At 49.1% G+C, this 23,730-nt stretch overlaps 1 protein-coding gene and 2 long non-coding RNA genes across 3 annotated transcripts in view; 2 read left to right on the plus strand and 1 right to left on the minus strand.

The window, feature by feature from the left end:
• The window catches only part of BPIFB1 (BPI fold containing family B member 1), a 22,843-nt gene extending 13,254 nt beyond the window's left edge, over positions 1–9,589 (minus strand). Inside the window, exons 1-6 of the mRNA XM_082432180.1 lie at positions 9,507–9,589; positions 6,827–6,976; positions 4,099–4,231; positions 3,289–3,396; positions 2,214–2,363; positions 1,362–1,443 (exon numbers count right to left, since the gene is read on the minus strand). Of these exons, the coding sequence (XP_082288306.1) occupies positions 1,362–1,443; positions 2,214–2,363; positions 3,289–3,396; positions 4,099–4,231; positions 6,827–6,968 (615 nt within the window). The 5' untranslated portion in view covers positions 6,969–6,976; positions 9,507–9,589. The remainder of the gene's footprint in view (positions 1–1,361; positions 1,444–2,213; positions 2,364–3,288; positions 3,397–4,098; positions 4,232–6,826; positions 6,977–9,506) is intronic.
• Positions 6,990–23,450, plus strand: LOC309646207. The gene is made up of 2 exons (XR_014255219.1): positions 6,990–7,670; positions 23,124–23,450. It is a non-coding gene; the product is annotated as an uncharacterized lncRNA (long non-coding RNA).
• LOC309646202 lies at positions 11,335–20,607 on the plus strand. Its single transcript, XR_014255214.1, has 2 exons — positions 11,335–19,549; positions 20,471–20,607. It is a non-coding gene; the product is annotated as an uncharacterized lncRNA (long non-coding RNA).
• Positions 23,451–23,730: the final 280 nt, after the last annotated feature.

Genomic DNA, 23,730 nt, shown 5'->3' on the forward strand with positions numbered 1-23,730 from the left:
GAAGCTAAGTTTTACAAAAGAATTCACTTTCAAAGTCCTTTCAGAAGGCTCTCTGGAATGGTTTTAAGAAGTATTAAATACGGTGCAGCTATTAAAATAGTTATGAATATCATACAATGGCATAGGAAATAGATATACCATAGAGGATATCAAATAATATTGATGCCGAGTGCAGCCATATAAAACTCTGAGTGCATGTGGATGGAGATTTGGAAAACAACATGCAAAAGAAAAAATAGCCGCCAAGTTAAGGTAGAAGGATTATGGGTATTTTTTTCCCAAAGGTTTTGGTTATAATAGTGTGTTTTCCATTCAAAAAAGTTTTTTTATTAAAAATATATTAATTATCTTACGAGGTGTTTTTATTATTTATTTATTTCATTTTGGCCACGCAGTGCAGTGCGGCACGCAGGATCTTAATCCCCTGACCAGGGATCGAACCTGCGCTCCCTGCAGTTGAAGCGTGGAGTCTTAACCACTGGGCTGCCAGGGAAGTCCCTGACAAGGTGTTTTTAACCCCAGGAGAATCACTGTTGTGAACACATCTTGGAATTTACAGTGAAAATCAATGGTCACAGTGGATGACTCCAACTTATAGAATTTTAGTTTACCTGTGACATTGAAGGGACATATAAAATGAGATGGATTCGTGTTTACTGACTCAGAGAAATAAGTCCAACAAGACCTGGTGGGTGACAAACCCCTGACGACACAACCAGGATGGTGTGAGGCCCTGGTGCGCTAGAGCCAGCTTGGACCAATTTATGAGGGCCAACTGTTAAATTTTCAGGAATATCTGAGCTTGGTGCTAAACCTGACATTATTAAAAATTAAATTGTATAAACTTACAATTAAATAAGTTGTGCTAAGATCAAAGTCAATGAAAACTCAAAACTCATTACTTCCTAATTATTTTGTTTTATTTTACTGTTATCTATTGTTCTTAGCTTATTTACGTCTATTGTACCTGCATGGTGGAAATGCCATACAAGAGTGGGCTACCAGGCATCTCTTCCTGACTCTGTTCAGTGACATCACACTAGTAGCTTGAAATTGGCAATGGAAGGGGTGTTTACATCAACGAAATCAGTAAATGTTACAAATCAGAGCTCCCTTCCTTCAACCAACCCCTCCTGGGTCAATTGTGAGCAATTTATCAGCACATCACTGTTCAAGGTCCCCTGGCTGACTTTTGGGAGTTTCATTACTTTGATCTCAAGGATCCACTGCTGAAAGAGTGACCCAAGCCCAGAAGCTTCCCACTCAAGGAAGCACAAGTCCCTTAGCACCAGCATGCAGTTCCATCCCCAACCACAGGGGAAGCAAGCTTCACAGGCCAGAGAGACCCTGATTCCACTTACCTCGCTTTTCACCAGCTTGGGCAGGGCTGGCACCAGGAGCCTTATGACCTTGTCAGCTAAGGAGTTGAGCAGGAAGGAGAGCCTTCCCAAGAGGAGAAGAGGAGAGAGATGAGGCAGGGTCAGAGATGATCACCCCTCCCCTGTTTTACAGAAGGAGAGACTGAGTCCAGGGGAGGAAGGAACTTGCCCAAGGCCCAGGGCCTGTTAGAAACAAGGCTGGGTGTAGACCCTGAGCCTGGTGTAGACAGTGGCCGACAGTTCTCAGGGACAGGGCCTGGGGGTTGTCTTTAGGAATTTGTGCTGGACGCTGGGATGAGGGCAGTTCGCATTTCCCCCCATTCTCCTGCTAAGGAGAGATGGAGGGAAGCACCATGTCTTTGAGCATCTGTTGTATGCCCTGCCCTCAGCTGAGCGCTTAGCGCTGCTGCCCTGTTAATCCTCTCACTGTGGCCTGGAAGGTGAGGCATGGGGAGGTGACTTGCCTAGCGTCACCTGGACAGTAAATGAAGGAGACACGTTTGCCTGACTCCACAGTTTATACCCATGGCTCCACCCTAGCCTACCTGTGTGGTTTGAGGGGCCTAGGAAAGAGCCTCCTCTCCACCTTCAAATGTTTGCCCCAATTTCTGGCACGATGCCTGAAATCCCATCATTATCGCTTCACCCTTGATATCTTGAGCTCTCTTTGACATCACAGATTTCCTGGAGGGAGCTCCAGATCAGGAGTCAGGAGAGATAAGTCCTTTTCCTTCTGTGGGCTTCAACGTTCTCCATCTGTAAAATGGGTCCAGGACACCACCTGGCTTCCCTCCCAGGCATGCCAGGAGCCCAGTGGGAGGAGGTCACACTCACTTATGTAGCAGGCTGATGCGCAGCCTCCCGCGGGTGTTGGAGCAGTCGCTGAGGACCAGGCGGGTGTGGTCTCTCTCGCCAGTCTCCACGTGGATGATGGCTTGGGCCTCCACCTCCATGTGCAGCTCCACAATGGTCTTGACCAGGGGCCTGGGAGTGGAGGAGCCCCATGCTGTGATCTCCATCCCAGCTTCAGGCTGGATCAAGCCAAGCCTGCTGTCCACCTCTGTCTCCTGGCTCTCACTCCTCCCTTCTCAGGCTCCTTGCTGGGTTCTCCTCATCTCCTCAACTGTTGACTTCATTGTGTCCCAGGCTCAGTTTCTGGATTCCTCTCCTGGTTTAAATCCTCTGCCTATGTCAGTAGCTTCCAAACTTATACCTAACTCACTTCTCAAATGTCTTACAGGCATCTCAGATTTAACATGTACAAACTGAACCATGGATCCTTCCCCAAATGCTCTCCTCTCATGATCTTCCCTGTTTTGTTTGCTGGCCACTCCATGCTGCCTTGACCCCTCAATCTCCCCTCTCCCCCCGCCCCGCCCTGAGCCCCCATTCAATCTGTCAGGAAATCCTGTTGTGTCCTCTGAGACATATTTGGAATCTGTCTACTTCCCACCACCTTCCTGGTCCTAAACCCTGGTCCATGCTATTATTGTCTCCTCCTGAACTATTGCAGTAGCTTCTGGATAACCTCACTGTCTCCACTCTTGCCCCCATACACAGCAGCCAGAGGGCTTCTGGAAGAATGTGAAATCATGTCATGTCCCTCCTCTGCTTAGAGCCCTGCACGGCTCCCATCTCGCTTGGTTAAAACCAAGTCCTCACCTTGACCCACAAGGCCCTGTACGATCTGGCCCCAGCTGCCTACTGGGGCACCACCTCACTGCCCCCTTTCCCCGCTCTCATTCCGTTCTGTGAACAAGGCAAGTGCACTCTTGCCTGAGGGCCTTTGCACTTGCTCTGTCCTCTGCTTGGAACTCTCTTTTCCAGACACGTGCATGGAGGATGGGGGCGGGGAGAATGAGTGGAGGAAACTGTCAGGCCAGCTGTGCCTGACTGAGGGGACACTCACGTGTTGAATCCAGCTACCATGTCCAGGGGAACATGGATCATCAGCTCCCGGCCATCATCTCGGGGTTGCACCTGCAGCTGGAGGATGCTGGCTGAGGTGACTTTCAGCCTGGATGGGACACGGGAGAGATGAGATCATGCCTCATGTTCATTGAGCATTGTCCCCGGACCGGCTTCCCTCCATCCTTCCTGTCTCCAACCCCGCAGTGCCCAGCCAGCAGCTGGACCCAAGCCCTGTGTGCTGCCTCCTCCTCAGCACGGTCTTGCCCCCATCCTTCTCCTCTCCCCTGCCCGCAACACTTCCATGGCTCCCCCATCACTTAGGAGACGAATCCAAGCTCCTGGGGCTGACTTGTAAGACCCTCAGTGCCCTGGCCCTGATGATCTCTCCCTCTTGGCCTTGGGGTCTGAGCACCAGCCACTCTGACTCTCACCTCCCCCCGCCCATGCCTTTGCTCAGGCCAGTCCCTCTGCCTGGAATGCCATTTCTGCTTGTCTCCTGGTGAGCATGGAGTCATTGGCTCACCTGTCTCCTCCACTGAGAAGCATCTCCTTATCCCTTCACCCTCCCACCCCAGGTGACCTTCCCCTGAGGTCACCCCCCTTAGGGTTCCTGGGTCACTCTCTTACGGTTATTGTTACTCCTCTGGGAGCCTCTGAGGGAGAGGCTTTGTTTGATCCATCCTTCACGGTCAGGCACAGAGCTGATACCAACCAATGCTTGTTGACCAACTGATTGAGCATGCAAAGCGTGTCCCGGGCAGACGTGTGGGCAAAGAGCTAGCTCCCAGCTTGGCTCTGCTCCACTTACCAGATGATATGCTTCAGGATGGACTTCACCAGCCTGCTGAATACGCCCCCGGCCGACTCCTTCATGGCGCTGAGCAGCGGCAGCTGCTGCAGGGTGTTGATAGCATCGTGATCCTTCAGTTTCTGCGTCAGCACTGGAGACAGGTCCCAGGGATTAGGGTCCAGCAGGAGGGGCGAGAAGGATGGCTTGGTGGGGGCCCCAGGCTGGGAGGGGACATCACTCAGGGCTACTTGGACTGGGATATAAGGTGAGGGTATGGATGGCTCCATTCTGATCATCTCCACTGTGTAAATGTGGCCTGGAGGACGATGGTCCAGATGGGTCACTTTCACATGAAGACTGTGGCTGGGCACAGGTGGGACCATTCACACCCTTGAACGTTGCCAGCCTCTGCCGGGAGTGTTGGCCAGGACACCCGGCACATGGACCTGCAACTCTCTCCCTAGCCAGGGGCAAACACTCTGGAGCCAAGAGGCAGGGAGCTCATAAGGCCTTGTTTGGGGCTGTTTTGCAGCTGAAACTCACTTGCTAATGATTCTCTGACCTCCACATCCTATGGGCCTGTTGTCCAAAGAGCCCCAGGTGCTGAGCAGAGAAAGGAAGAGCCAGGACCCCTGGGTTCTGGTCACGGTTGGACTTTTTTCCTGACAGCTGGAGCCCATTTGGCTTGTGTGCAGAGCAGGTCAGAGTGCTGGAGAGCTGATGCTCCAGAAGAAAACCTCAGCCAATGACTGACGGGAATTGGTGTATAAATACCCCAGCTCCCTCCACCCTTGGGCAGGATGACTTAGGTGTGTCGCGCCCCCCACCCCTGCCGTGGGGACACTGTGTCCCAGAGTCCCTGTGTGTCGGTGCCTCTCAGAGACAAAGCGGGCCTTTTTGCCTGCCCTGTGACAATGGAGCTGGTCCCTGTAAATATTCCTCCTCTGCCAGCTGGCACACTGTTCAGCACTGTCAGTAGAGGCTCTGGAGGGACGTGGAGGAGGAAGGAGCTTCCCCTCCCGGCCCTGGTGCTCCTCTTGCCAGACTCCAGTGGCATCACCTCCCAGAGCTTCAGGCTGTGAGCTGAGTGGACTCCCGTGGGCAGCCAGTGCTGGGGTCAGCCCCGCTCCCTTCCAGGCAGTTACCCAGGGACAACGTCCCAGTGAGTCAACAGCAATCCCTTTGTCCAGGGGCTGCTTCCCAAAGAAATCCATTTGCTCCTCGGCAGGCCGTTCTCTGCCAGGTGGCCTCAGCCTGCCAACCGTGGACCAGCTCTCACCCTGGACAGCTCGGGGACTTTCCCACCATTCAAGGGGCTTCAACACACTCCTTCCATGAGTTCTGGGGAGGATTCTCTCCTCCAAGTTTCTTCTGTACTTGGATTTGAGCTCCCTGCTGCATCCCAATCCCTAGGGTCTCATTTGGCGTTCTCACCTTTTTTCCTTTTAGCCAATTTCCCAGTATTCCAATTCCTGCTAATAATTCTTTATACAAACCCATCTATTGGGCTTACTGTGTGGTTTCTGCCTTCTGACTGGCCCTGACTAACACAGATGCCCAGGAGGACGGAGCTCCAGCTCCCGGTGGTAACTGACTTCCCCTTACCTGACTTGCTTCCCGCTCTCTTGCAGGTGTTTCCTGGGATCACCTCCAGAACAACCCACTTGCACACAGCTCCTGAACTCAGACGCTGCTGCTGGGGAACCTAAATGGCTGCTCTTCTCCAAGCTCCTTCTGGCTGAAATTCCACGTGCTTACGATTCAGTGTGGGCCCAAGGCACATATGCCTCCCCAAAGAGTGTCAAGGGCTCTCTGCTCCCCATCCCTCCTAGGGGTTCCCTCCTCTGGTTACAATGCCTGTCTGGCCCTGCAGGACCTGGCCCATCCCTTCCCATCCAGACGCAGCCCAGGCCCACTGCATACAGAGGATTGGTCTCTACTTGCTCCAGTTGGACCTCCAGAGCCCACTGATTTTCTCCCTCTCAGGGGACAACACTGGAGCAGTGGTTCTCAACTGGGGCAATGTCCCCTGGGAGACACTTGGCAATGTCTGGAGACATTTTTTGGTGTCACAGCTGGGCCGAGGATGCTGCTAAACAGCTAGAGTGCACAGGACAGCCGCCCACAGCAGAGGTATTCGGCCCCCAAGGTCAGCAGTGCTGAGGTTGAGAAGCTGAGCCGTAGAGGTCATTAAGCTCTTGTTACTTCCTGTAACAAGAAGGTTGTTGTTACTTCCCAACAACCTAGGGAGGCGGACCCTCTTGCAGAGGAGGAAACCAAGGCTCAGGGTGTTGCCAGGGCCACAGAGCTGGAGCGTGATAAAGCTGTGCCCGTGGCCCAGGCGGCCAGACTCCCAGCTGAGGGTCTTTGCTCTGGAGATTAGTTGCACCCTGGGTCTGACTCAGAAGAGGTGCTCTGGCAAAGGGGTTTAAGTGAGAGCAGCTGGAGAGGCAGTTGCATCATCTCACGCAGTGGCCGCACACCCCTTCTGCAGGCCATGGAACCTCAGAGTAGTGTGTTTTGGAATCGTGGAATTTAAGAAGAAGGGGATCTTGGAATCATGGACTCTTGAGATCGTAGACACTCCCAAATTTTGTAACTCAGCCAATCAAGTCTCACTCAAGACCTGGGATCCCAACAATGCCTTGCATACCCCCAGGGACGGGGAACTCTCTCCCTCCTTTGGAGGGCTGCTTTACCTGCCCCCTTGCCTTATGGTGGTGAGGCCTGGGCGGCCAAGACTTACTTTGTTTGATGACTTCTGGGCCGAGGCTGAGAACCGCAGGAGGGCTGAGGGTGGCTCCCACCAGATTGGCTGCCAGCAAACCACAGAGGAAGGTGAAGGTCCGTGGGCTGGCCATCTTCTTGGGGGTTGGCAGGTGGCACATGGCACAATCTGGGGTGAACACAGAGGGCCCTGTTAGCTGGGCAGAGAGACCCAGGCCAGGCCCACCACGCCTGGTGACTTGGGGCATGGAGTCCAGGAGAGGCTGTTTAGTGAGATGGTCAATAGAGTGGGCTCTGGAGCCCTACTGGGTCTCTGTGTCCTTAGACAATCAACTTAACCTCTCTGTGCCTCAGTTTTCTCATCTGGAAAATGGGCATCATAACCACTACTTCATGGAGTCGGAATTAAATGAGTTAATATCTAGAAAGCATTTAGCACAGTGCCTTTCGCATGGCAAGCACTTGGAAAATATTAGCTATTTTCTTACAGGACAAAACAGTGCTCAGGACAAAACACTTCTGCTTCTTCAGTTCCTCAGCCAACTTCACTTCCTGGGTTTCCCCTCTTGCTTTACAAATTTCCAGTCATTCCAAGCTGCTTGAAGTTCCCAGAGCATACCTTGTTCTCTCCTGTGTGTGCCTTTGCCCTGCTCTTCCTGCTTCCTGTAATGCTCTCCTCCTTCCTTATCTGCCTGCTGAACTCCTGTTCATTCTTGAAAACTGCTTACGTGTCCCTTTCTCTGTAAAGCTTTCCCTCTCCTGCAACCAGAGAGCCTGGACCACACTTGGAGAAATGTCACCCTGGGGGGCTGGTGTGTGCCCAGGACAGGAAGTTTGGAGGCCGGAGGGAGATGAGAATTCAGGTAAGATGCAAAGTGGTAGGAAAGCTCTTTGCTTAATTCATAAAACTCAGTGGTTTGAGGAGGGAGTAGGTGGCTGTTTGGAGCCAGGAAGAGAAAGGCAGAAAGAGAGAGGAGAGGCCTGTGGGCGCCTCCTGCGAGAGGAGCTTGGGGTGTTCTGGCTCCTGGGCTGCTCTGTCCCCTGCAGGGTGTGGAGCGTCAGCAGCTATAACCTCATCCTGAGCTCCCCAGCCTGCACCCTGGCTCTGCCCCGACGCACCCTATAGCAGCTTCTGCCTCCTATGCACGGTCCTGCTTGGAGGTCGGGAGGATCCTGACCCAGAGACCTGGGCCCTCGCTTGGCTCAGCACCCGGGTTTCTTGTTGCCAAAGACAGACGTGGCATCTGGATGACGAGTGTCTTCTGTGAGCTGGCGCAGTGTGAGCTCTCTGACGCACTTGCAATAACGATTCAATATCTGCCTTCCTGACCAGGCCAAGAGCTCCGGGAGGAAGGGTTGGGTCTACCTGCACCCCACTGTGTCCCCAGCAGCCAGCATAGTGCCTGGCACACAGTGGGTGTTTAGTAAGTAAATGGTTGCTGAATGAATGAATGGCCCCTGGGAGCCCTGGAAGAGTGGGAGAATGTGAGCCTGCTAATCTGGGAAGGTCTGGGCCACGAGGACCCCTGTCAAGTCATAGGACCCTCATCCCTGAGTCTCAGGAGACCTGAGGGTGGAGGAGAAATATCGTGGGCCTGGGAGTCAGACAGACCTGAATTGGAGGCCTTCCTCTACCACTTGCTGTGTGATCTCAAGCAAGTGACTTACTCTCTCTGTCTTAGTTTTCTCATCTATAAAGTAAGGGGTAATAATAATAATACTTACATCACAGGGTTGTTGGGAGGATTAAATAGGACCATCCCTTTGTGGCCCGGTATGCCACAAGCACTCAATGAGTGTTAGCTGTTATTCCGATGATGACAGTTATTATTGCTAATACTAGGGTCAGAAGGAGCCACCTTGCAGTCAAAGTCAGAAGACAGCAGTGACGCCCTGCCTGCACCCTGCTCTTTTACCCGGGAAGCCCCCCGCCCCCACCCCACTGTCTTTTTCTTTCAAATACCTTGATTCTCTTTTGCCTTCGTTATCAATTCACACCCCTCTGTCCTCCTCTGATCAGAGGTGCTCAGGGAAGCAAGAGGATGGTGGCTTCCCCTCTTGTGGAAAGTTGTCTCCTCTACAAATCCAAGCACCCTACACACACCCACCACGTTGTACCTCACCTCTTGGCCTTTACCTATGCTGTTCCTTTTGCATGAGATACCTTTCTCTCTTCCTTTGCCCAGCCAACTTCTACTGAGCTTCTCCACCAACATAGCACCTCTTTCAGGAAGCCTTCCTTGACTGTCCTCCACCACCATGTCCCTGGGCTTTCCTTGAGCACAGCATGTACCATGTTGGCCCATATTGGGAGTTTCTTGATGGCCAGGACTGTCTGATAGTTCTTATCCCCAGAATCACCCCCAGCACAGGGCTGGCCACAGAGCAGCTGGTGTGTGCAGAGTGGATTAATGTCGTGGGGATGAGGTCAGGGAGAGACTGGGCCAGTCCAGTCCCTCATCACTGCTCTTTGGTCTTCTGGGTGAGGAAGCTGGGCACCTCTCTACCCCCTGGCCCTGACCCTCAGAGGTCCTAGTGGACCGAGGGATCTTATACCAGGGCCAAGCCTCCCTCCTGCTCCTGACCTGACCCCAACAGATGTCTCCAGCTCAGTCCCTTCCTGGTGATGTAGGCTGTTAGCCCCCTTCCCTACACTTTTACCTGGACACGTGGAGGCCTCGGCCTGCTGCTCTCCTCACCTGGGCAGTGGGTCTGGAAGTCCAGCCTTATATCCTGTACACCCTCTGCATCTGGGCTGAGGTCTCCAAGGTAAATATCTGTGGCATCTGGTGAACCACAGCCCCACCTCGAACTCCAGCCTCCTGAAGTTTGGAGAAAGGAGGATCTGGCTGACGCGAGGGGTGGGTGGGGCACTGGGGGCACATGGCAGGGGAGCTGGACCGGGCACAGCGTGGCCTCTGCAAGGGGCTCCCTGCCTCCTGGCGGCCACTCCCGTGGGGACAATGATGAAAACAGGAGCAGATGACATTTTAAGCACCTATAACGTGGAGGTGCCACCCCAGGCTTTACATCAGTCATATCAACGGAGCGTCATTCCCACCAGGGTCAGCATTGTTACCTTGACTTTGCCACAGAGGTACTGGCTTCACCAGCCAGCAAACGGCAGAGCCAGCGCTCAAACCGAAACTCTGACATCATAACCTATCTAGGGATATCTTGGCGGACACAGGGCGCCCTGAGACAGACTGAGTTTCAGCCCTGGCTCCACTATTTCCATGCCTTGTGACTCAGGGCATGTTCCCTAACCTCTCTGAGTCTCAGTTTCTCATCTGTGAAATGGGAATAACGGTAGCACCTGCCTCCTCAAGTGCTGAGAGGACAGGGACTGGAGGTCCCGGCACAGAGTAAGTGCTCAATAAATGTGAGTGCTTGTTGCTGTTGTTATTATTGCTTAGAATAGGATGAGCCTTTGCAGAGAGGTTACGATCATAGCGTAGCCAAATAATTAACTTGGGGGATGGAAAGAATAGCCTTGCCCATCCCTTATTCCTAAATACGTCCTGGGATTTAGGAATACACATCTCCATGAATTAATTCACTCAAGAGAATAGGTTTGAATCCCACTTTTGCCACTTCTTTGCTGTGTAACTGTTGGCAAGGTACTTCACCTCTCTGGGCCTCAATGTCCTCATCTGTAAAATGGGGTTATGCTAGCACCTGCCTCACAGGCTGCTGAGAGCATGAACTGAGGTGCACGCTCACCCAGCACTTAGCCTGTGCTCTTATTCGTTCATTCTGCAGCAATTGCACCAACTTTGCCCTGCCCGTGCCTTCAGAAATCTCAGTGAGTATTCACGGGGTGAATGAGTGAGTCATGGCTGTGAACCAAGGGGACAAAGGAACAGCCCCGCGGGACCCCTCTCGCCCACTGCCTGGGTGCCTTGGCTCACTTCACCCAGAGGTGGGTGTCAGCAGCCCTGAGTTTACCCAGGGTATCTGAGGCCCTGAGAGGTGAGTGCCTTGCTCCAGGTCCATGCCCAGGGTGTCCAGAGCTGGGACTTGAGTGTATTGTATAGTCCAGACCACACACTCTTCACTACTACGCTGTCCTTCCCCAGTGACTCCAGCTTAGTGTCGGGGAGTTGGACCCAAACGGGGCCTTTTGGCATAATCTGGGGAATCATCCTTGCTGCCTGACTTCAGTCTAGAAGCTGGGATTGTGGTTCAGAGCTGGGAGAGCCGGTACTGAATCCTGTCTCCTTGTGCAGGGGGACAAGAGAGGGGCAGCGAGGGCCGTGGGGTCACACAGTGCATGGCCAGGCCCTGGCTGGTCTCCCCTCCCTGGAGCTGTCAAGAGGAAGAAGGCAAGAGCGTTTGCCATCCTGCCATGTCTGCAACGCGCCAACGGCCCCAAACACCTAACGATGAGCTGCTTCTGGAGTCAGAGCGGCCTCCCGGAGGGAGCCTGCCATTCCCTTGGGCGCATCTCCAGAGAGGCAGATGCCTCCTCCCGGGCTCTCCAGCTGGCTATGCTGCCCCCCATGGGCAGCGCGCCTCTGTCCTTGGAACCCACACCCTTGCCCTCAGTGCCACTCAGCCCCCACCAATCCCCAGACTGCTCAGGGCCTCTTTGTCCTGGCCTCCCCTCTTTCCAGCTCCCAGGCCTTTGCTTGTGCTGTGTCCCCTTCCTGGAATGCCTCATCCACCCCCCTGAAGATGCCATCTTGCCCTGTCTGGGCAGCAGGCAGGGGAAGCATCTGGAAGCCACCAGACGCCGATGCATCCCTACTCTGGGGCTTATCAGCTGTATGGCTGTGGGAAAATGGCTTCCTCTCTGGGATCTTCTGTTTCCTCAGTTGTAAAATGGGACTGTTTTGAGGGTCATATAAGATAATGTGAAATGCTTGGAACATCAGAGAATTTAGTAAATGGGAAACGCTATTATTATTATTGAAATATTCACATTACTGACCCTCAAGGCCTAATTCAGAGACAGTATCTGCATCAAGCTACCTGACCACTACCCATCAATAAGTGTCCTCGCTAGTGCTTCCTCAAGTCCCAAAACGCAAGTGTCATCTGAGGCACCACACTTCCTCGGACGCTATCAACCAGGAGGAAGAGCCAGGCCACAGTGCACGCAGGTGGCCAAGAGGCGGTGGCACAGCTCTTGGGTCCCTCACGTGGAGGTGCTGACCCAGACTGAGGGGATAAAAGTGTCAAGAGGGCAAAGGAGACAGATTGGTGAAGATACCTCTTAGGAGGCAGCTGTGGTCCCTTCTCCCACTGTCCCAGCGTGGAGAGCAGGGGTGTCTGCCCCTAGTGCGGACCTAGAGGGGTGTGACCCTGGACTTGGGATATGGGACGGGCTGGATTCTGTCTCTTCCTGAGAGAAACAGGCTGATGAACTGATGTCACTGTGGGCAGAGTGGCTTCCGTGAGGGAAAAATTATTGCTCTCTGCTCCTTCTGGACAGGGTCAAAGCGTGTGTGTGTGTGTGTGTGTGTGTGTGTGTGTGTGTGTGTGTGTGTGTTTCCAGGGCCTGATGTGGACCCTGCAGGAGAGGGATCTGGAATGGGGCTGGTTTCGGTCCTTCCCATTATCATCCCTGGGCAGTGAGGAAAGGCTGCCAGAGAACCAGGGGCTGGGGGTGGTATGTAGGGCGGTCAGCCGTTGGAGGAGCTCTACACTCGTCTGGAGCTGCAGCTTGGGAGGCCCGACACGGAGGTTTGAAACACCCCCATGAAGGTGCCCATGAGACTCAGCTGTAAACAGATTTTGTCTCCCCAGAGAGTAGGGGGCCATCTTGCAATAGTATCAGTCAAGGTAACCCTCTCCTGCCCCCTTTCCTCTCCTTCCAGCCTGTGCTCCATTCCTGCATGGAGTCAGAGAGGGGGAAAGGGGTGTGTGTGTGTGTGTGTGTGTGTGTGAGAGAGAGAGAGAGAGTGAGAGAGATCTCCTCTCCCCTGCCAAACAGGTACGTAGAAACCTCAGTTAGGGGTGGGGAGAGAGTTTGCTGTTGAATCAAAGATGTACACTCTGACACAGCAAAGTGGCAGAGTGGAAAAAGACCATCTCCAGTTTACAAATCAGCAAAGTAAGGCCCAGAAGGGAGAAAATAGAGGCGTTATCACCTCTATTTTCCAGATGAGGAAGGTTCTTGGGGGAGGACAGTGACTTGCCCAAGGTCTCACAGCTGTAAAATGTGGAGCCAGGATTTGGACCCATTTCTGTCTGACTTTGGAGCCCGTGTTCTACCCCTCTTTCCCAGCCCACCCCGTCACCTCTAGCTGGGACGAGGGGCATCCTCTTCCTAGAAATCTGTGGTCCTGTGGAAAACCAGAAAGGGTCTCTGAGGACATGGCAGGGTTAGACAGACAGAAATCAGGAGGACTTGTGGACTCTTCCTATCTCAGAAGGCAAAAAGGAAGCCACCTTGAGAAACTCACTTGAATGGGCTCAAGTCCTCAATTTAAAAAGGCTCTTTGTTGGCACCAAAGATGCCACCAGAATGGCAGGAACACTTCACTTGTTTTGCCAAGTCCTGTTGCATGGTAATGGCTGTTGGAGACGTTCTCAAGTGTCTGGACTAGCAGAAGAATTTGTGATGCTTGTTAGCAATGTTTGCCATGAGCAATATAGACGCTATATCCTTTCTCCATCCCACCTGCATCCTTGTTGAAGATTTTGCATTCCCTTGCAAAATGTCAGGGAGATTGCAGAGGGGAGAAAATCTCTATACAACGTAGAGTTTGCTAATCCCTTATCTCTGGGCCTCAGTCTCCCCAGCTGTTAGATAAGGATGTTGGGCTCCTGGATGCTGTGGGCCAGGCTGGCTCTGATAACCTTTGCTTATAGCAGAGGGAGCTTGGTAAATACACAGTGAGGAATGGCCTTTTCTCGAGGGCAAATTTGTTCTTAGGAAGCCTCATATCCATGACCCAGGGTGTGTGTAGGTTCTGTCTGAGGGAATTGCCCAGTGGTGTGAGCAAAATGAAGTATTAGTGTAACTGAGCAGCACGTTATGGGTCCTTCCTGGGACAGATTGCCCCTCCCCCGCCCAGCGTCCTCTGCCTGCCTCTTGTCTATAGAAAAACTTTAGCCGCCTTCCCTGAGTTCCAAAGAATATAATTAATCAGAATAGTAAGAAAATGCAGAAGTAAAGGGAAACGGTGAAGCAAGACAAAATAATAATAGTTTAGCCATTGCACAAAGTCAAGGACATTTAGCAGTTCCTCCTCGAGAGCTATAGGTAATATTCTGAGCCATATCATTTGAGCTGTTTTGCAGAAACCCTTACCAGGTGGAAGAAGTTAACTGTATGCTGCCCACAAGCATGTAGACCCCAGACGGGTTGGAACTAGGAGGTTGATGATGTTGACAAATGAACTGTCAGGGTGTGCACTGCAGCATTACGTATAAAGTAACACCAGCTTAAATGTCCATCGACAGGGGATTTATTAAATAAATTGTGGGCCACCAGGCCGCTGTCACAAAACAATACGGAGAAACTAACTTAAGGCTCTCAGCAAGTGAAAAAGGAAACAGTTTCTTCTATTTTGTATTAAAAAAAATTATTTTTTCCATCTAGAAAAAATACTGGAAGGAAAGGCACCAAAATGGTAACAATGCTTATTTTTTAGTTGTGTCATCATAGGTGACCTTTACCATTGTCTTTGTGTTTTCAGAATTAAAAAAATTTTTACACTGAATGCATTTTTTTGGATCAGCAAACAATCAGTCCCATGAAATGGCTTGAAAATGAGTAAATAAAGGTTGGGCTGAGAACAAGGGAGTGGAGGAAAGCTCATTCTTTTCCCAGAGCTGACCCACAGCTCTCACCAGCTCAGGATTCCTGGGAAACACTGCCAGGGACAAGGCTGATGGATGAAACAAAAGCCCTGTCACACTAGTCCCAGAACCACCAGGAAAGGGAAAAAAGAAATCCGTGTTGGAACCTTGTAGGCATAATCCCTCTTTTATGGGACAGGAATAGATTTTAGATTCAATGCAAACGAACTTGGCTAAACCAGACTCCTAGCTCTAGGAGGGGAGTTGGGGGGACAAAGATCAGGTGCACCCTGCCCTTGTAGGGCTCACAGTCAAGGGGGGGATGGGTCCTACAGGGACAGAAAGGACAGGCATTGGGTCATATGAGGGTCAATGCAAGCAGAGGGCTAAGCACTGTGATTTCCTATCAATGAGGTGGCATGTGATTAGGTGGAGGTCAGCTTGGCCTTGATAAGCAAGTGCTCTAAGGAAGGGAAACCCAGACAGAGCTATAGTGCTGTAACTGCAGTAAGCCCAGGCTCTCCTGGAAGTGCTGCGATGGAGGTCGGCACAGGAGTGTTAGCAGGGCCAGGCAAGCAGTACAAAGGCCAGAGTGTGGGACTCAGGCAAAAGGTGTCAGATGATAGAGCAGGTAGCTTGGTCCACACCTGTCTTGAGTGTGACAGTTGCCAGCAGCCTGGAGGTGTTGCCCTGCCTGATTGGGGAGGGGGATAGTTCAGAGAAGGCTTCCTGGAAGAGGTGACTTTTCATCTGGGCTGATGAGAGGCTGACATGCAGGGTCAGAAGAAGAGGGCTTTCCAGGTGGAGGGACAAAGAAACAAGGTGGGTTTTGGAAAGAGTGAGTCTGAGGGATTATCTGTCTCTTTCTCTGGAGAAAGAGAACAAGGAAGGCTTTCTTGACATAAGAGAAGCCATTTTGGCCTAAGCCATTTTGTGGTCTAAGGTTGGCCGCAATGCTTGCTCTTGAACAAGTCTCAGTAATCAATGATTTCAAGGGAAGTCAGGGAATGCAGGAACAAAGGAAAAGCAGTCAAGAAACAATAGCTCAGTGATAAAACAGAGTCCTGGTTCCTCCTCTTGGGATATATCTAACAATCTGACACAGTCTTTGCGCTCTGCAGGGACTAAGGCCCCCACCCAGGTGGAGGATGGGATGATGATGTTGACCCTCGTGACTTCAGTCAACTAAAGCTTGGACTCTGTCGACCTTGGACCCGAACCTGTGCCTAGTTCTTCTCTGCTCAAGCCCCTTCATGCATGTGCCCTTAGCTTAAAACTTCCCCAGTTGTACTGCTCAGGGAGACACTGCTTTGGGAAAGATCCCCGGTGTTCTCCTTACTGACTGCAAGTAATAAGTCCTTCCTTCTCCCGATCTCTGCCTTGGCTGTGTCTTTTGGCTTGACAGCCACCAAGAGGCAAACCCAGTTTTTCAGGTAATATCTGAGCCTTGTGATGGAACAGAGTGGATGGCAGGGAAGTGGGCTGGATCCAATTCCACCAGAAACCAGACCCAGGGTCGGAGGTGAGGTGGAGGTGGGGGATGGGAACTGAGCACTAGCGGGGCTGGGGTCCTGGTAGCCCCTTGGCTCGCCCCAGAAAGCCACAGGCTGCAGTGGAGGCTCCCTCAGGCAGAGGGAGAGTCTGGTCTGACCCCCTAAACCGGGCCTCCAAGACCCTACTTGTCTGAACACTCTGACACCAGTTCTCCTGGGAACTCAGTCTCTGCCTCTCACACAGACTGGTTTCTCTACGTCTTTCTATCTCTTTCTTTCTGTCCCCTTCCCTCTGTCTCTCTCTCTCCCTGTCTCTGTCCATCTCTTGGGGGCCACATCAGAGGTCCAAGAGGGAGCTGGGGGAGCCCTGTGGAGAGCACAGGTGACTCCCTGCTGTCAGAAGGGGCTCCGGCCCTGCCCTCGTCACCGAGGTCACTGAGCAGCAGCTGACTTTGGTTCAGCTGTGGACATGGGAAGGGAACCTCATAGCCACACAAGCACTCACTCCCTTCCCAGGCCCTGTTCTAAGCACTTATTAACTCATTTAACTCTCAAAATGTTAGGGGAACCACTGACTGAAACCGCCCGCCCTGGCCAGGCACCATAGTAACCACTTGCATGAGTTATCTTACAACAGGATGTCCTGGTAAGGAAGGTGGAACTAACAAGCTACCACCAACCAGAAGAATTCGGGAAAGGTCAAAAGGAGAGGAGACTCCAGTCCATATGTCCTACCAACCTCCCAGAATCCTCCTCGCTGGAATCCATCTTGGCTGAGTGATGCGTGCACCACCAGGAAGGACCCTGAGTCAGAATGATTGGCCAGAGACAACCCGGAAACTAAGCCCATCACCATAAAACCCGAGACTGTGAGCCACATGGCAGAGCAGTCCTCCTGGGTTCCCTTACCCTCCTGCTCTCCTCCCGCAGCCCCTACCCTATAAAGTCTCTTGCTTTGTCAGCATGTGTGTCTCCTCGGACAATTCATTTCTGAGTGTTAGACAGGAGCTTACTCTCGGGCCCTGGAAGGGGTCCCCCTTCCTGCAACAAATGGCAAATCTGGCAGGATTTCTTCTTTGCTACGACTGACATCCTGACCACTTGGGGTAGTCAGGGACCAGCTCACCTGCTGACGGACCGGATCCAGTGGTCGCTACCGGGACCCTTTTGTCCCTGGTCTCCTCCTGATGTGGGCGACTGGCCAGAGTGCCCCGAATGGGTAAGGAACAAGAGACTTTGTTGACCTCTTTCTCCTTCCCTTTCCCTTTCCTGTTTTCAACCCCTCCTATCCTACACCTCTTTCTTCTGAACTGGTCCTGGATGCAGGAGTCTGGTTGAATGGCCTCAGCCTGATCTGAGGGTCGGAGCCTGATCCCCTCTGGTGGACAGAGAGCTCAAATTCTGGTCTGGTATCTTGTATCTGGTTTCTGGCTTCTGGTAGGGCTGAGTTCCTGTTCTCCCTTCTTGGAAGCCCAGGGAAAAGTCCCATAACACCTGGGCATCTGCAGGTGGCAGGAGATGTCCATAAGGCAACCCATTTTGTCCCTCTCCCTTCCCCACTTCTTTCAACCTGGCCTGCTTTCCTCCCTTTGAAATCTTTGAAGACCTGAGGTATTTCCATTTACTCTGCCAGTACTCAGATCTGAAGTTCTGTGTCTCTGTAGGAGGTTTTCTGAGAGACTGCGATCTTGTATTTAAGGGAGTGTCTGATTAGGACAGCCTTGCCTGTTTGTGTTTTGTACTTTGTGTTCTGTGTTGTGATTTGTGATGGCCATTCTGCCTTGTGAAATGGGAAATTCTGGTTCTGTTCCACTGCAGAGCCCTCTTGGGTGAATTCTGTCTGACTGCAAAGATTGTAGTTATGAGCCTATGACTAAGAAAGAGATGATATTTTATTATAACATTGTGTGGCCACCATATTGTTTAGACTCCAGAGAAAATTGGTTTAGGTGAAACTCTTGAAAATTCCAAAACTGGTTCTTTTTGCATACACAGAGGCAAGCTTGATAAAAACATCTTTTCAGAATTCTGACCCTGAGGAACAAGTCCTACTAGGATAACTTAATTTTCTCTCCCTGTACCTTGACACCAGGGCTCTCAGGAACATTTATCTTATCTAGACCATCTCTGAGATGAGGGAAAAAAACGGGGAAGAAGCCTTTTAACATTTTACTTATTCCAACAGTTATTTATAAACTAGTGAGTTTTATATTGTAATATCTGATTCATGACTAAGTTTAGAAAATGAAACTGTGAGATCTCTTGTCGTCTGTCTATGTGTTTATGTGTGCATTATCTTTGTCTTTACCTTTGAAGGTATTATCAAAATTAATTTGTCAATGAGCTCTACTTAATTGGCTTAAAGAAAATTAAGCGCTTATATAAATTCTGAAAAATACAGAAGGTAACTGTCCAGAATTAATTTCAGGTTCACGTGAACTGGGAAATATTCAGTATTAAATTAACACCTGGTGTTAATGTATAAGCTTGTTGATCTAATTAATATAGACATGCCTTCAGAGTCATTAACATTAAGTGTAATACCCTTATTGTACCTAGGTTTAATAAAAGTTAAATAAGATCTTATTATATCTGTTGCAAATTTGTCAGCAAGAAACATAACTTGGCATGATGAAATTTTATAAGTGAATTAAATGCAAATGAGGGAAGAGCTTTTAGGTAAACTCTATAGGAAGAATTATGTTTAAGAATGTCTATCTAAAAATAGTCTCTCCAGATTTTGGTAACTTGAAATTCTAGTGTTGTGACCTTTTAAGTGATCTGTTCTGTATTTGTCTTTGAAATCTTTTATTGTTACTTTAGCTAAGTGAGTAACTTGTTTCACAGTGATGTATGAGCCTATCTGACTGAGTATTCTAAATCCTTTTGATTTTTTTTTGACAAAACTTCCAAAATTAAATTCTAATGAAGTCCTTTTGACCTCTAGCTAACTTTGGGATGCTTCAACGGGCTCCTGAAACATCCCAAAGGGATATTAAACTAATTAAGTTCATTTGGTATGTTAAATTACATGGGAAGTATTGTCAAATGAGTAATAAATCCTCTTAGGTTATATTGTTTGGTAAATGTTACTAATATAGATATTCTAGAAATTATGTGGAGTTCCTAAATATGTTCTGATATGTCCTGGTAAAATGTTATCAATCATAATTCTAGTTATTATCTGCAAGTGTTGTATGTCACAGCAGTAACCAAGTTTCTTTGTTGATTGAATTGTAATCAGGTTTTTTTTTTTTTCTGTGCCTTCTTAAGTCTTTTTGTCATGCGTAGATACTTACGGTTTCACTCTAATGCCTTAGCAAAAATGCCTCCTCTTCAAGAAGATTTATAGAAAGGACTTTAGGATAAATACAAATTTCTGACTTTCAGACCATAATGCTGAACTGGGTAAGAAATTGAAGAATTCAAATGGGAAACCTGATGGCTTTATAAAACTGTTAACAAAAAGGATTATCTACATAGGACTGAGTGAACTGGTGAATATGGTTATAATTTTTATGGTTTCTATCTGAAAAATTACTGGTTTGAATCTGTGTTTTCCAGATATAAGAAAAACCTTCCCCTCAAACTCATTATGACTTACAGTAATTTGGTAAATTGTACCTTTGTAAGCAGAATTGAAACATTTATCTTTTCTCTCTATCTGTTCCCTCCAGAGATTGGAAACTCTTGGGTTCCCAGCAGCTTTAACAGATAAATTAGGAAGGCTACCTCACTAACATGTACAGAAATCTTAAGGTATTTTGGGGACCTTGAAAAGGGAGAAATTCACCTAGATCTGTCAGGCGAAATCTGTGACAAGACCTTGGCATGACTTTCCTAGCCCTGAGAGGTCTTTTAAAAGTTCAGTCTGGGGCTTCCCTGGTGGTGCAGTGGTTGAGAATCTGCCTGCCAATGCAGGGGACACGGGTTCGAGCCCTGGTCTGGGAAGATCCCACATGCCGCGGAGCAACTAGGCCCGTGAGCCACAATTGCTGAGCCTGCGCGTCTGGAGCCTGTTCTCCGCAACAAGAGAGGCCGCAATAGTGAGAGGCCCGCGCACCGCGATGAAGAGTGGCCCCCGCTTGCCGCAACTAGAGAAAGCCCTTGCACAGAAACGAAGACCCAACACAGCCATAAATAAATAAAAATAAATAAATAAAATTAAAAAAAAAAAAGTTCAGTCTGAGACTTATAAAAGTTTCAGCAAAGCAAAAAAAAAAAAAGGCCTATATGAGCAATCATAGTTTATATAAATCATCAGATCAAGTTTATTGAGACCAGACTTATTTTGCAAACGAATTCGTCTTAATTTGGTTATATTTGATAAAAATGAGGGTAATTTTAGAGAGAAAAAAGATTATGTTTCAGTGAATATTAAATTCCAGTTTTGTTAATGGAGATCTGTATTTACTAAGGCTCACCTTAAAACAACGCTCCAACAGAGGAGAAACTACACTCCTACTAGAACAAGAAGAAGACAACATCAGAAGTAGACAGCTAGCCCAATATCCTCGACCTGACTCATATTATAATGTTTTCTTGACTTCTTGGACCTTTGCATATGAATGAAATGTTTTTCTACCATGGGCACCATCTTATGCTAGTCTTAAAAATCAGTCCAATTGTTGGGTTTGTGGCCAGTTACCTGTGTCTAGCACTTCTGGGTTACCTTGGTGGATTTCTCCGCTCCAAGGGTCTAACTGGTTGGCTCTTAGGAATTTATTTTAAAAGAAAAAATTTTACTCCTGTTCAAGACACTGATATTGATATTACTAGATGGAATCCCCTCACCTGGCCAATTAATAATGCCTGCTCTGACCCTGGCCATAAATATGAATTTTCCTCTATTACTCAAGCTCGATCAAAGCAACAAGCAAAAAAAAAAAAAAAAAAAAAAGCAACAAGCAACATTTCAGCCAAGGAATAAAATCTCCCACAGTTATGGGATGGATTTATGTAGTTAACACCAGGCTATGGTAATTTAAGTTTAAAGGCTCCTCTGTGTTGGGAACAATTAAATCATACTAAGGATAATCAGTCTAGTAACACTAGGAAACTGGGCTGGGTGCCTTATGGACAGTGCCAATATATAATTTCCCTTAAAGATAAGGATTGGTACAGAACAGGCTAAGTCAGATGACCTGGGATATACTGGGCTGCACCTAATGGAAATTCTTAAGTGCTTACTTATGACCTTACTAATACTGCTAGCTATATTATTTTTATATTGCCTGTTTTACAGAATTGTTGTTTTTTTCACTACCAAATGTATGACTGAGTCTCTGATAAAATGATGATTTAGTCCCATATGAGATCAATGATTGTAATAGTGTAACACTAGGTATGAGAAGAAGCAACAAGAGGGAATATTTTCCTTGCCTCTTCAAGGATTAGGTCAATGGCCATTGCAGCCACTGACCTTCAGCACACTCTGAAAGGAGTTCAGGGTGGAGATCAGGAATGAGGTGCTCTGTGCTCTGGAAAAACTAGCAGAACAGGGCTTCAGATAGTTAGACACTTTCAGGAAAAGATTTTATGAGCCCAAATTCTTGCATCTTCTCATATCTAGAAAAGCACTAAAATCATTAATGGTGACATCTGCTTTGCCCATTAAGGAGAGAAATGCAATTGAAAGTCAAAATGGAGTAGCTGTGGCTCAGACATCCAAAGTAATACTAGGTGGCATTATGGACATGATTTCAGACAAGTCCTTGTATTGCTAAGAACTTGAGTTTTCTGAGCTATGTCAGACTTAGGATGCCCCTAGCCATTCTCAAAACAATGTCTGCTGCTGGCAGCTGTTAGCTGCAACCTTATAGTTTCAAGGTATCCTCTTGTAACTATTAAATTTTTAGAAAATGAAATTGCTTTAGATCAGATATTAGTAGAAAAAGGAGATGTATAGTGGCCAATAGCTTCTGTTATGTATATGTTAATACCACACTGGGAGTTAAAACCGACAGGTAAAAGTAAACAACTTTTGGCTACAAGTCTCCCCAGGGTGCGAGATCCAGACTGGGTTTCAGGCTTACTCTTCTGAATTCCTCAGGGAATGAGATTTATTTTGTCTATTAAAATTCCTGTTGTCACTCCTCCAGCTACTTCTAGCTGGGTCTGTTACACCAAAATGGAGGACCAAGGGATTGAGATTTTAATCATACAAGACTCAGATCCAGGACTTTGAACTCCGAAATAGTCCCAATTCAGTGTCTATTCCCCAAATTGAGGCAGGACTATGCCTGTTTTAGCAGGAAGTGGCCAGAGCTGTCGTTGCCCAGTTCCCTGAATTGAAACTGAGCAGGACTCTCTGGGGCTCTGGAATACAAATCCTTTCTGTGTCCCCTGTTTCTTGTTTGTAGGATTAGGCTTTATTCAACCTCCTTGACTTTCCCTGAGTTCCAAAGGGCAGATTCAAACAGTTGCTAACCAGGGAAGGGGCGGGGGTGCAGAAATAGGGGAGGAGCAGTCAAATGGTAGTGCAACCTTGGGGCAGGGTCCTGGTTCCTCCTCAAGGAGTATGCATAACAATATCTTTGAGTTCTTCTGCAGAACTGGGGCCCCCACCCAGGTGGAGGATGGTAATTTCAGGCTGAGTGCAAGATTCCTGGAGCACCACCCTGTTACCTCACCACCAACCCATCAGAAGAAGGTCACACACCCTGCAGCCCTCACCCCAAATTTTGCCTTCCTTTTCTGGGCCTGGCAATGACCATCCTGTTAAGCCTCCTATTTGGCCCCCGTCTGTTTCAACTGCTTACAAGGTTCATCTCTGACAGGGTCTGACAGTTTCAGGCTAAACTGTTGTTACTACGAGGGTGAATGCTGGTTTTGGACACAGAATACCTCGATTTAGATCAGGTGGAGAGAAACTTCTACTCTACTAGGCGGGAATATGCCCACTCTCAGCAGGAAGTAGTTACAGAAGAAAGAGACCTCTGCTCCAATTCCCAAGAAGTATCTTGAGTATGAAGTCTCTCAGGGGGGAGTTGTTAAGGGGAACCACTGACCGAAACCTCCTGCCCTGGCCAGGCACCATAGTAACCACTTGCATGAGTTATCTTACAACAGGAGGTCCTGGTAAGGAAAGCAGAACTAACAAGTAACCACCAACCGGAATAATTCGGGGAAGGTCAAAAGGAGAGAGGAGATGCCAGTCCATATGTCCTACCAACCTCCCAGAATCCTTCTCACTGGACTCCGTCTTGGCTGAGTGATGTGCGTGCCACCAGGAAGGGCCCTGAGTCAGAGTGATTGGCCAGAAAAAACCTGGAAACTACGCCCATTACCATAAAACCCGAGACTGTGAGCCACATGGCAGAGAAGTTCTCCTGGGTTCCCTTGCCCTGCTGTTCTCTGCCTGGGCACCCCTTCCCAATAAAGTCTCTTGCTTTGTCAGCACGTGTCTCCTCAGACAATTTATTTCTGAGTGTTAGACAAGAACCCACTCTCAGGCCCTGGAAGGGGTCCCCCTTCCTACAACAAAAACAGTAGTGCTGCTGGGAAGATGAGCTGAGAGGCTCAAAGAAAAGTGCTGACTTAGGGCAGAGCCTGGAACCCAGTAAGGGAGCTCTTAGTATTGGGATTTCTATTAAGATTGTTGCAGTTGTTATTACTGATATTGTATGGCTATAACTGGATAAAGGAGAAACTGAGTGGTTTTACGAGTTGGGGGATG

This window comes from Balaenoptera physalus (assembly GCF_965194825.1).
Source record: "Balaenoptera physalus genome assembly, chromosome: 16".
Taxonomy (NCBI): Eukaryota; Metazoa; Chordata; class Mammalia; order Artiodactyla; family Balaenopteridae; genus Balaenoptera; species Balaenoptera physalus.